Raw genomic sequence first — 13,664 nt, 5'->3', positions numbered from 1 at the left:
GATCTGCCTCGCCCGGGAAGAGCGCAATGATGGTGCCAACTTGGGCCAGTGAAGCAGCGTCCTCCACAACTAGACTGAAGAACAAAAGGACGGCAACTTGTCTGTTCCCCTTCCCCCAATTCCCCAGCACTGTTCCCACCATCCCGTAATTCCCCAATAAAAATCTTTAAAAAAAAGAAACCATAATGTATTTGTTAGAATTCACCAGGTAAGAATAGACAGAAACTCCTAGGGGATATGTGTTTGTGTGTGTGGTATATATATGTTTATGTATAATATACGCGTGTTTCTATTGAATGTTTAATCTGTTCCAGGTACTGTTATATGTGTATCACAAATATTAATTTATTTAAATCCTTTTTGAGATAGATTCTATTATCTCCACTTTATAGATAAAGAAACTAAGCCACAAAGATAAGGTTTAGTTAACTTGCCCAAGGTCAGCAGCTAGTAAATGGCAGAGTCTGGATTTGAACTCAAGCAGTATATAATAACATGGACATGGTTTGAAATTCAAATGATATATAGTGAACATTTGCCATTATATTCCTGTCTTCATCTCTCAGATCCAGTCCTCAGTAGCAACCCGTTTCTTATATATCCTTTTAAAACTATACCATGCTTTTATAAGCATTTGTGTATATAGTATTTAAAAACACAGAAGTTAACATGCCACACGTAATATTCTGCATCCTTCTTCTTTTCCACGTATTTATATATATGTAAGATGTCATTTATCATCAGTATATAAGAGCTGCATCATTCCTGGCAAGGACCATTAACAACAGACATGGTAAACTGAAGACATTTCTAATAAAAGCAGGAACAAGTCAAGGAAAATTATGACCTTTAGTATACTATAATTTGACACAGTTTTGGACATTTTTTTAGCTAATATAACAATATAAATAAGTAACTGAATAAAATAGAATTTAAAAAGTATCTTATTTATAGATGCGACTATATTGAATTATTGAATACCTGTAAATATCTGTTTGAAAATCATTGGCATTCACATTTTCCCAAGATTCTCAGGGTCAGAGTTATCCAGTCATTCTTTGCTTTAAGAATGAAGTTATTTTTTCAAAATTTTAGTAGGTTGTACATGTGGGCTATTTTCTGGTAATGGAGTAAATATTGAACATATATTAGGAGGACATTAGTAACATTTGTGTTTAGTCTCATGAAACTTAAGAGTCATGTTGACTATTATATAGTTAAGTAAAACATCTTTTCTGAAATTGGCTCCATTCTAAAATAGTGGTTAAGTTACCATAATCATTGTAAGACCTAACATAACAACTTCAGAATCCGTGGTTAAGGATCCTGTAGAGCAGCATTTATTTGGAGAAACACTAGAATATATTAACATTTTGAAGAGTGAAAAACAGGATCATAAGAAATGTCACAAAGGCAAAGACCTTTTTACTCCCTTTTTGTGTAATCTGCTTTTCATTTTTATAGCATTTAGTAGGCTCATTAAATTTTTATTAAAGTATTTCAAGATCTACTTCAGCTTTTACAATTATTATACTCCTCTAAATGTTAAATAGGGTTTTGCTGTAAGCCCCAATTTTTCAGTCGTTTAAGTTATAATTGAGCTTCTTGTATGTTTTAAAAGGGTTACTACCTCAAGCAGGTAAATATTGCATACATTGAGTATTGAAATATTGTATGTAATTTGAGGAAGCATTGTAAATTATGTGTGCAGATAGGTATAAAATTAGACAATCTGGCAATGAGATCTTAATATAGTATAAACTTGGTAAGTGAAATTAATCAAGAAGTCCTTTTTTCCTCCTATTCTTGCCCTAAAATTTATATTAATAGTAAGTACTTTGTAATTAGTATTGTACAATGTGACACTAATTAATTTATTAATGATTTTTAAAAAACTTTAACTTGTGTTTTGTTTGAATTTCAGGTAATAATCCTTCCCAATACTTTGTATTTTGTTTAGTATGCCACTTTTGGAAGTGGTCACTGTCAATATCTTGTTATGGTTTGATGGCCTTGGAGATTTAAAACCAAGTAAAAGTGTAAGCAGCCTTTCTTACTTAGTTATGAGTTTTATTCCAAATAGGAAAAGTCGAAAGTAGATTTACCATAGAATGAGTTATATAAAAGACACCTTAATGGTTAACTTAGTAAAAACAGACTTACCAATACCATTTATGGGTTTGTGACGTAAAATTCCATGAAGCAGTTCTCCTTAAAGGTAGTGGATTTTTATAATCTATTAGATGTTCCTTGTAAACTTGATTAATGTGAACATATCTACTTTTTTTAAAAAATGAGTGAATTCCTAAAGAAAGTAGACAGAAATTTTATATTGTTTATAGTTAAATTGTTTAATATCAATCATTTAGAATTCTTTCACTGTATTCATATTTACTGTCCCAGCGATCTTTCTCTTTAAAAGTAAAAAAGTATTTATTGTCCCCTTCAGACAAAATGTCTGATTTTTAAAAAATAATCACAAAGGTCTATTCAATTGAGCTTCACTTTAGTTGTTTTGTTTTGTTTTGTTTTCCCAGCATAATTACTTTAAGAATATGACACTTTCTTTAGTGATGATTTTGTTGCAAAGGTCTGAAATTTTCACTTGAAATTACTTTCATAACCATTTGGAGGCACATAAGAAAATCAGTTTAATTACTTCATAAACACACTTAGTGTTTTGTCTAGAAACAGTTTGCAGCTTGTCATTCACTTATTCTGTAAACTTTGACTCTTTATGACATTTGGACCTTTCCAAGAAGCAAATTCAATTTTGGAAAGTGGAGATTTTACTTTATGACCATCCAAGAGGATATGTCAGAGAGAGAAAGAGTCAAGAACATTTTGAACAATGCCAGTGTCATTGCTCTACAGCATTCCTAAATGTAGGGAGGTGGGGCAAAAACCCAGTACCATCTTGTCCTGTGGGCAGGGACCAGAGGCTGTCTCCATGCCTGAGCCTGGCACTTGGTGAATGAACAATCAGTGATGGTTCTTAGAGAGAAGCCCCCACCCCCTGGTCCCTCAATCCGGGACACATTCCCCAGGAGGGAATTGGCCACTTCCCACCCCCCACTCCCCTGCTCTTCCCTCTCCCTCACCCTGCCAAACAAACAAACAAAAAAACATTAGGATATAAAAGTTTTGGTATGATTGGTTAATTATAGTAATACTATACCTTTGCTACATTAGATTCCTGTGCTCTATCTAGCTCCTGTTATAAATAGGCACTTTAAAGGATTCAGTTGCAAAGTCAGCATTTTTCTAGGGTTTTTTTCGTGTCTTGATTTGTGAAATGTAGGATAGGATTATTGCTTTGTCATGCATCTAAATTTAGTAGATGACTATTAGATAATAATTACCTTTTTTTCTGTTTGAAAGAAAGTATATACCCACAAAAACTTCCATTTTGTTTAGGTTTTCCTCTTGTACAATAGAATATACATTCAGGTTGAATAAATACTCATTTTTATTTGTATTTAATTATTATTGATTAAATGTATTTCCTTAATATCGTTTTCAAATGATTGAATTGGCTGTGGGCATTTGTTTTTGCCCTTTTGCTGATCAAATTATTGGTATTCCCTATAGTTCCTTACAAAAATAGGGAATCAGTGTTTTATTTGGATTGAACAGTGTCTTGTCTGAATGATAGAGTTATTGGCAGGAAGTCATCCAAAAGGACCAATTTACATGGTATAATTGGCAGAGAGCATGAATTTAAATTAAACAGGCCTAAGTTTTTATCACATTCTTGCTAGTTAACTAATTGTGTGACCTTGGGCAAGTTATTTAACTTTTCACCTTCAGTTGCCTCATCTGAAAAATGGAGACAATACCTACTTCCAAGTTTATAAATAGTTTTAAAGAACCATGCACAATAGCATGTTATATATTTAATAATGAATGTTCATTTCCTTTCCTTTCCTGTGTTTATCTTCATGTATTGGTAATTTGAGACAAAGTTAATAAAGTGAAACAACTTTTTAAGCAGTTACCCACCCTAAACATTACTTTAAGTTTTCCTATAGGATTAGTCTGCCATGTACTTTAGTAAATACTGTATTCTCTCCCATGCCAGGAGGAGTATTTGAGAAAGGAAGGAATGATTTAAACATTGTAAATAGCCAACTGAATTAGTGTCTTAAGGACATACTTTTGATAACTTGTACTTAATATTTCCATAAAAGTGGTTTTCATTTATCTTCAATCACAGGTACAGGAACCTTAAAGATAGATTTTGTTGGAGAGCTGAATGACAAAATGAAAGGTTTCTATAGAAGTAAATATACTACCCCTTCTGGAGAGGTACGCTATGCTGCTGTCACACAGTTTGAGGTATGGTATTCTTTTCTGAAGTATTGATCTTAAATTAGATATTCTGACAAAGGTGTATTCTCTTATTTGTGTGATTATTTGAGGCCAGACGTCTTTGGCCATAATTATATTCATGATTTTAGATCTTTATTTGATATTCATCCCAATTATCCTCATGATAGAAGGGAGGGAATTAGAAGTGTGGGTTAGGAAAGAATATATTTCTATATATCTATATAGATATATTAGATATAGATCTCTATATAGGTATATATGTCTGTGTGTGTGTGTGTTTATACAAAACTGTTACTATTAATTTAGTAGGAAAAGCCACAGTTGTCAAATACTAAGAAGATAATTTTAATTAAGAAAAGTACATAATATAAAAGTAATTCAGCAATTGAAATTTTGGGGTGTGTGTGTGTGTGTGTGTGTGTGTGTGTGTGTTCTGGTCTCTACTCAGAAACATCAGTTAATAGAAGGTTTAGTTTTGGTATCCATCCCTCAGATATACCTTTGATTGCTTTCATCACTTTGTCCTTTGAATATTTTAGAAACTTTTAAATCTTGTTATTCGTCTCATTCATTTAATTTCCTCTAGTATAAATTCATTTCTGTACTGCTGTTCCTAATTTAAGTTTTTCTGTGCTACTGTTTTTGTTCTTATACTCTAATTACTTTTCAAATGTCTTATTTATTCTTTGATATAATTTATACTTTAAATTTTTTTATTTTTTTTTAAAGATTTTTATTGGGTAATTGGGGGATGGGAACAGCACTGGGGAATTGGGGGATGGGAACAGCACTGGGGAATTGGGGGAAAGGAGAACAGACAAGTTGCTGTCCTTTTGTTCTTCAGTCTAGTTGTGGAGGACGTTGCTTCACTGGCCTAATTTGGCACCATCATTGCGCTCTTCCCGGGCGAGGCAGATCAGTCACCGGCTTCTGGACCGCCACTCACTGCAGCAGCTGGCCGCTCACGCTGGCTGCAGGCTACCTACAGTAGCCCATGGCAACCCACTGCCACAGGGGCTGCAGCCTATGCCGTCACCGGCGACTCACAGCAGCCCAGCTCCAGGTTGAGCTGTTGTTCAGCATCTTAGCTGTAGAGGGCAGTGTCACTGGCCCTCATATATGGGATCCAAACCGGGACCCTCTGGCATCCCAAGCCAGCTCTTAACCAACGCGCCACTTGTCTGGCCCTATACTTTAATTTTTTGAAAGTGCAATCAGCCATCTAACATTTTTCCTCAGGGAAATTCTTTTTCGGAAGTATGTGCTGCTTCTACCTCTGTATATTTTGTTACTTCTTTTCATAATAGAATCTTGTTGTTGGTTCTATTTTTTTATTTTGTTCTGTTTTACTTAAATTTTTCTTTTGTAACTAATTTTCTACTGAACCACTAAATTTTATTTTTCTTTAATAAGTTTGCTGATTTTTTATTTTTTAAAGAAAGTGAGGTCTCTTTAAGTAGGTCAAGTTGTGACAGTTTTATGTGTAGTATGTAGAAATGCCGTTAAATGAATGACCTGCATAGATATGATAGAGCATCTGTCTTTATTCCCATCACTGCCATTCCAGATAAAGAACAAAGTACATCAAAGATTCTGAAAATATTTTTATTTTTGAAATAAAAGCCAGAGAGACAACCTATCATATTTTTTCAGTTCTGAATCCTTACAGTGTATCGTGTTATGTTAACATTGATGGAGCCATTACAGTTTTTAAATGTGTTATTAAAAACCAAAATACAATTATAAATTATACTATAAATTGTTAAGATCTGTAGCAGACCTGGTTCCTGGGTAATTGTTGATATGGCAATGATAGTAAGCCTTGTGTTTTCTTTGTAGTCAGTGCCTAGCTTGTTGCCTGGCACTGTAGAAAGTAAATATTTGAACAAGTGAATGAATTGTATAAATAAACAAACAAAAAAATAAAGGGCAGTTACTTCATGAAATAGTCTGTTAGGGTAATTCGGTGATATTTATATTTCATATCCTTTTTTTTAGGCTACTGATGCTCGGAGGGCTTTTCCTTGCTGGGATGAGCCTGCCATCAAAGCAACTTTTGATATCTCATTGGTTGTTCCTAAAGACAGAGTAGCTTTATCAAACATGGTATGTATGTGTTCATAAGTATATTTAAATTTTGAATAAGCTTTTAGCATATTTAGTTTGTTGATTAAATGAGATAGCATGAAACCACCTAACAGTGCTTGAAACATAATAGGAACACAAATGTTAGTTTTCTTTATTTCCAGTAAGTCCTCTTTTTCTTAATTGCTTTATTTGGAGAGTTTCTCAGTTCATGGAAGAAATTCCTTATAAACATAACAAGGAAATATTAGCAATATTATCAATTTCTTTTAATTTGGAAACCTAAATAAATAATGAGTTTAATAAATATTACCTGAAAGGAAAAAAATGCGACTTTCTTATGAAATGCCAGAAGATATAGCCACACAGTGAAGTATATTTAGGTTTTTGGCTGATTATATTTTGAGAATATGCTCTCTTCACAGATGTCATTGATCTCATTCATAAATAGAGTAAGCATTTCGCTACTTGAAGTGTATTGTCTAGGACTGCTTCAAGACACAGAGTAGTCTGTAGCCTAGAATATAAATCTGGGGAACTTGGAAAAGCCTACTGCCCCTGAAAATAACTGGCTTTTGTCTTCTTTATTGGTGAAGAGAATTCCATTGATAGAATGCCATTCTCTTCTCAAATATTCTTAGACAGGAAGCTAATATATTAAACTGAAATATGCATTTACAATTTATTATGAATTTATCAGGTCTGTTCTTGAATAAGTCTTCCTTGGAAGAAAGAACAGAGAGATCTTGAGGAAACTGAGAGCCTGAATAGGAAAAAGAGGGAGAACCCCAAAGGGAAATTTAGGGACTCCAAAAGCAAAGTGGAAACTTCTTCACAAATTTGCTTAGAGTCAGCGTTGGTACAGTGAATACTCTAAATCTAGAAATCTGAACCCTTTGAAATGTAGATTCCACAATTACATTTTATTTTTATTAATAATTGTTGTCTCCTATCCTTATTTCACTTGGTAAGTATTGAGGTCTGCCTTAAAATATCCCAGTGCCTGGCATATAATAGGTATTCAGGAAAAGTTTTCTTTCACTCACAAATGCTTGGTAGTTTTAACACATTAGTCCCAAACTTCAGCATCAATGTGCTTTATCAGATCACTTTCCTTCATAATAGGAAAGATCTTGACAGCATAAAAGCACTGGATGAACTGGGATAGAGAAGGAAGCAGTGCTGGAAAGGGCGAGGGAGAGGCAACAATGCCTACAAGTTTTGGCCAGTGTTTGCTCTAAAGTATTTAATGTAAATCTGTTTAAATTTTTCCTGGTTTTTTTTTTTAAGAATGTACTTGACCGGAAACCATCTCCTGATGATGAAAATGTAGTGGAAGTGAAGTTTGCCCGCACACCTGTCATGTCTACGTACCTGGTGGCATTTGTTGTGGGTGAATATGACTTTGTAGAAACAAGGTCTAAAGACGGTGTGTGTGTCCGTGTTTACACCCCTGTTGGCAAAGCAGAGCAAGGAAAATTTGCGTTAGAGGTAAATGTACTTGAAGAGGATTGTTCCAACAGTCCATAACTCCAGGTTGGGGAATTTACATTTCTGATCAATTATTAGTACAGTTACTTATAATTTAATCTGAAATTTGTGCTCCTTTGATTTTATTTTTGATAGAATTTTAGAACTACCAACCTTGGTGTTACATTAACATTTTACAAGATAATGATTAGGAGAATATTAGAGTGGAATTTATTCATCCAGAGAGTGGGTGGGAAAATATGTAATTATATTTTTTCATACCAAGTTATAACTGGATTAACATTTGTCCAGCATATACAAAGCTTGGGGCCAAGGCAGGCTTTGGAGGTAGAGCTCCCCTGGGTCGGTTTTTAGTAACTTGATACTTTGGCTTGCAACCGGATTCCTTTGTGGATTTCTATATGAGTTACAATAAAATATTTATCAGATGGTTCTTTTGTTTATACTTTTATAGGTTGCTGCTAAAACCCTGCCTTTTTATAAGGACTACTTCAATGTTCCTTATCCTCTACCTAAAATTGATCTCATTGCTATTGCAGACTTTGCAGCTGGTAAAGTAAATTTCATTTTATTGCTGAATTGTAATAACTCTTTTGAATTTTGTGATTTTGAGGAAGAAGTATGTATATATATCAATAAATGTTTATATTTATTTTATGAAGGTGCCATGGAGAACTGGGGCCTTGTTACTTATAGGTATGTTAATGATGCATTACCCTGCCTTATCTTTTCAATCACTGATATCCTAAGAGCTTCACTCCTAATCACAGTTGAGTATCTTCTGCTTTATGATCTGCCATGAATTTTCTTACCTCCCCTCACTTCTGTGCACATTTTAAGAATGCAGATGAACACCCTCTGGTGCTACTATCTGAGGGTGTAGGATTTTAAAGTGAGCATCTGGCACTAGTAACATTTTTAGATGTATTTTGGCTCAGTTTCTCATTTCGGTGCCTTCTCTTCCTCCCAGTAGTTTCATAGTTATTTATCTAGCTTGAAGAACTTTCCCTGATTTAATATTTTCTAGCCAAATTTTTACATGTCTGTCACCACAATATAAACATCTGGGTTGTATAATTTTTGAAGCAGGGTCTGTAAACAAGTTTTTGCTTTTTCCTTTCAATTGCCTCCTTCGATGAGCTAAGTTTTGGACAACCTGCTCAGTGTTCTTTTTGAGACTGTGGAATGCATCTTCCCTCCACTTGCCACTCCTCTTCTTTTAATGGAAGAACTGTCTTCTCTCTTTTTCTAGCACAATAATCCCTAATACCTTAGACAAAGTTTTTCTAAAATTTCAGGCAGCTGTCCTATCAACAAACTGATAATTAACCTAGTGTCCCAGCTTTCTCTTCTGTTGTGTGAATTCTGCTGACATAGTCTTTAATCTTCCTGGAACTTTTTCTATCCTGTATACTCTAAAGAAATGTTTTCTTGACATCTCTAAAGCCTGACTTGACCATCTTATTTACTGTTTGAATCTCCCTCCCCGACTTGTGCATGCCTGCTTTTATTGCAATACTTCTATTGTTTAATTTAAATTTTTTTTTAACACAGGGAGACTGCATTGCTCATTGATCCAAAAAATTCCTGTTCGTCATCACGCCAGTGGGTTGCTCTAGTTGTGGGACATGAACTTGCCCATCAATGGTTTGGAAATCTTGTTACTATGGTATTTAATATTTTTAAGTGCTCAAATATATTTATCTTCATCCTGCTGCACATTATTTTGGCTACATAGTATTTCAGGTTTGCCTAGATCATTATGTAAAAAATAATTGAATAGGAAAACTTTATTTTAAAAGATCCACATTGAAAAGTGTTTATCAGAATCTCTGTGTTGATCAAGAGCATGTGGACAATCTTTATTCAACAAAAAATACTTCCTAACTGTTCTAGAATTTTGCCTGCTAATGGGGAAAGTCACGATACTAATTTGGGTGAGGGAAAGAGATTCCTCTTAGGTAGAGCGATTCCGTGCAGTGAGATTCCAAACTAACTGTAGTTTCCTGAGTCATATTTATTATGTAGTTTACTAGCTGAAAAGTAACCTGCTAAGTAACACACTGACCTTCGATTAGTTTGAAATGTTTTTAGGGGCCAGTTGTTTCATTTTCTAAAATGTTAAGTTGAAATCTGATAGAAGTGAAAGCAAAGGAACTGCAGAATAACTAAAGTATATTAAAATTTCCAACTGTCCCATTGACATCCTTGTTTATTATAATGTTTGCAGTGAATGATGGTTGTCCTCTAGTGTTGACCTTTCCCTCTTGCTCTAAATAAATACTATATCCCTGGCAGCCAATTATGTTTGAGCTTTGGGAGCACAGGGTTTTAATAGGTGAACTAGACATACCTCTACAAAGAAAGAACTGGAGATTCTGGAGCCAGCCAAATCCCCTGATGGCATTTTAGGCTGCCGCAGAGCAGAACCTGAGTTGGACGTTAGCTGAGTCCATATGTCACAGAAATAAGAAAGTAAGATATTTAGCAACTATGACATGTCAGAGAGTTTCTGAAGAAAGTCAGCCCTTGAAAGTGAACCCTTTCTTTTTGCTTTGGATGTTTAAAATTTTACTTAGGGGTAAAAAACATTTTTTTGAAATATAATTTAATGTGGAATTAAGTATGCTATTACCTGTATTCAAATATGTACAGTAACAGTCTTTTCCACTTAATGCAACAAGTTTGTTGCAGCTAAACAATTTTTTTTTGCTCAGCTTTCAGTAGACTTTATTTTGAAAGTACCAGTAATAAGCTTTAGAGGGGAAATGTGTGCATTACTATGTAGCTTTTAAACAATTTTTTATTGGATTTGAGTAACTATTCTAGTTATTAGATGCCAATTGTTTCATTAACTGAAATTTAAGGGCTTAGAGATAGGATGGAGAACAACTAGCCTTGTACCAGCTTATCTTAGTGGAGGCTACTAGTTAAAGAAATGCACAAAACACTTAGACAAATAGCGATTTGTCACTTAATTGGAAATATTTGATCTTTTCAGAATTTTAAAATGCCTTTATGTTTTTTACCATTGCATTAGTCCTTTAGCATTTATCTTGTATTCATATGTTGCTTTTTTTATATAAGAGATTTAATCAACTTTAATGAATATTAGAAATTGAAATCTCTTTCTAAAAAGCTGTGTTTTTTAAAAAATGTTGCTTTTTCTCTGTGAATATATTCTTTGTCCACTTCCCTATTAATTCTTATTAACAGGTGAGAATTTTTTATTCCATAGATGCTTTAACACCACTCATTACTGAACTACTTACTGCCATGACATTTCTGTTAATTTCACTTAATCCTTATATAAGCAGTACTGCTCTTCTATTTATCTAGAAAGTTTAACTCATCCATAAACAATGATTTTTCTCAGTCATTATGGAAATAGTTTCCAGTTTTTCTTGTTTGGTCCTGGCAGCTTTCTGTTTTTTTTTAAGAGAAATCTTTATTAAACTAAATGACAATATAGGAAATAATATAAGGGGGAAAAGCCTACATTATCCACTCTCTTCTTTTTCCCCACCCCTCCAACCTGCTTTGTACCTTCAGTAGTAAAAGTTACTTAGTAATATTTTGAAATGTCCGTCAGGCATCATGCTAATATCACTAGTTGGTCTTCCTTGAAATCCCTTTTAGGCATCTCTTTTGTTCAGAGATGTGACTTATTTACTAATTGTTTTGAACTGAATTTTAGTTATAGTGGAAGGGATGTGTGAGTTTTTCAAATTAGTGGAATACCAAGCGTTTCATTTTCTTTATGTATGTCTATCTTTTGTTTTTAGGAATGGTGGACTCATCTTTGGTTAAATGAAGGCTTTGCGTCCTGGATTGAATACCTGTGTGTAGACCACTGCTTCCCAGAGTATGATATCTGGACTCAGTTTGTTTCTGCTGATTATACGCGTGCCCAGGAGCTTGATGCATTAGATAACAGCCATCCTATTGAAGTGAGCCATAATTTCAAACATTTGCCCTCATTTTTAATGAAATAAGTAATTTGTTATAGAGCTACTTAGGACACTGAAAAGAAAGCTGCATGGGTGATTTCACTTGTTTTTATAGTTTTTTATATACAGTCTTGAAAATATAACAAGGCTGTTCTAATTATGGTTCTTCTAAAGGTAGGCAGTATAAAAATTTGATCTTTGGAGAGGCAAGTGCTGTGTACCCATAAGCATTCACTAAATACATTTTTTATTGACTAGTATGGGAGAATCATAACTGTTGGGTAATATGCATAGGGGAACATTATGATTCTATTTGTTTCTAAGAAAATTCTAAACATTTTTTTTATTGTCGTCTGTTTTTGTATATATTTTAATTCTCTTGACTTAGCTTATTCTTGTCTCAGCTAGTTTATATGTATAAATTTTGCCTCCAAAGAACTAGACTTATAGTCTACTTTGACATATTTAACCAGAGTCCTTTATTATTTGTAAGCCATTATAACGAATACAAGAGAGCAAATGTTTTCATTTCTCCCTTCCCCACCCCTACTCCTTATCACCACCAATAAACAGATCTATAATGACTTGCCTCCCAGCAAAGCAGAGCCAAGATTGGACCCTAAGAGATGATGGAGGTCAGGTTATATATTCCACTTTATCGTGTTAGTTACTACATTCTTTAAGGATCGTCATTATACATTATGAGCGAGCTAAAGGCAGAAAAGTATCTTTTTAGTTAGAAGGGTTTCCCTAGAAAGTTTTTTATGTAATTCAGTGTTACAGGCTGTCTGCTTCCTGTCATAACCCTGAATCACACTGTCTGCCAGGTCAGTGTGGGCCACCCTTCTGAAGTTGACGAGATATTTGATGCTATATCATATAGCAAAGGTGCATCTGTCATCCGAATGCTACATGACTACATTGGGGATAAGGTAAAAAAACAGTTTCAAAAGTCTTCCATTCTTTTATGGTGAAATCATATAGTTTTGCATGGAAAAATGTCAGATTTTATTTAGATTACATTCCTAAGTAATTTTTTTTCTAGAATTTATTCTAGTAGGATATTACCCTGCTCTGGCTTACCTTTATTTCTTTTTATATTGACTCTTGTGATCCCTTGATGAACGATGTACAAGTGTTTGGGGAGTGGGTGGGAGGCTGCTATAAAACTTAAAAGTAAAACGCAAAGAGTATGCATTCTTTTTTTTTTTTTTTTTTTAAGATTTTATTGGGGAATCGGGGAAGGGGAACAGACAAGTTGCTGTCCTTTTGTTCTTCAGTCTAGTTGTGGAGGACATCGCTTCACTGGCCCATGTTGGTATTGTGATCATTGCGCTCTTCCCGGGTGAGGCAGATGGGTCGCCGGCCACTGGATGGCCACTCATGGCGGCTCTTGGCAGCTCTCGGGGCTGCCAGCCACTCATGTCGGCTGCCAGTCACTCACAGTAGCATGGCAGCCCACTGTAGCAGAGGCTACTGCCTACGCTGTCACTGGCGACTCACAGCAGCCCAGCTCCAGGTCGAGCTGTTGTTCATCATCTTAGCTGTAGAGGGCAGTGTCACTGTCCCTCATGTGGGATCCGAACCAGGGCCCTCCTGTTCAGAGCTGGCATCCCAAGCCAACTCTTAACCAGTGCGCCACTCGGCCGGCCCAAGAGCATGCATTCTTAAATAAAAACAGTAGACATTAGGGGGATATATGTTTTTCAGTAAATCTGACACTCAAGTGATTTGAATAAATTAGCTTTTGAATATTAATATGCAAATATACTGTAAATTCTGAGGTCTGACTCTCCTGAATTTTCA

The 13,664-nt window shown here is 34.7% G+C and overlaps 1 protein-coding gene across 2 annotated transcripts in view; it reads left to right on the top strand.

The window, feature by feature from the left end:
- The window catches only part of NPEPPS (aminopeptidase puromycin sensitive), a 92,702-nt gene that overhangs the window by 57,716 nt on the left and 21,322 nt on the right, over window positions 1–13,664 (top strand). For both annotated transcript variants that reach the window (XM_019638817.1, XM_019638816.1), the window contains exons 4-11: window positions 4,217–4,338; window positions 6,331–6,438; window positions 7,708–7,908; window positions 8,363–8,459; window positions 8,571–8,604; window positions 9,463–9,577; window positions 11,694–11,858; window positions 12,686–12,790. In XM_019638817.1, the coding sequence (XP_019494362.1) occupies window positions 4,217–4,338; window positions 6,331–6,438; window positions 7,708–7,908; window positions 8,363–8,459; window positions 8,571–8,604; window positions 9,463–9,577; window positions 11,694–11,858; window positions 12,686–12,790 (947 nt within the window). The remainder of the gene's footprint in view (window positions 1–4,216; window positions 4,339–6,330; window positions 6,439–7,707; window positions 7,909–8,362; window positions 8,460–8,570; window positions 8,605–9,462; window positions 9,578–11,693; window positions 11,859–12,685; window positions 12,791–13,664) is intronic.

Source organism: Hipposideros armiger, unplaced genomic scaffold, assembly GCF_001890085.2.
Source record: "Hipposideros armiger isolate ML-2016 unplaced genomic scaffold, ASM189008v1 scaffold_40, whole genome shotgun sequence".
Taxonomy (NCBI): Eukaryota; Metazoa; Chordata; class Mammalia; order Chiroptera; family Hipposideridae; genus Hipposideros; species Hipposideros armiger.
This window is presented reverse-complemented; position numbering and strand designations above follow the sequence as displayed.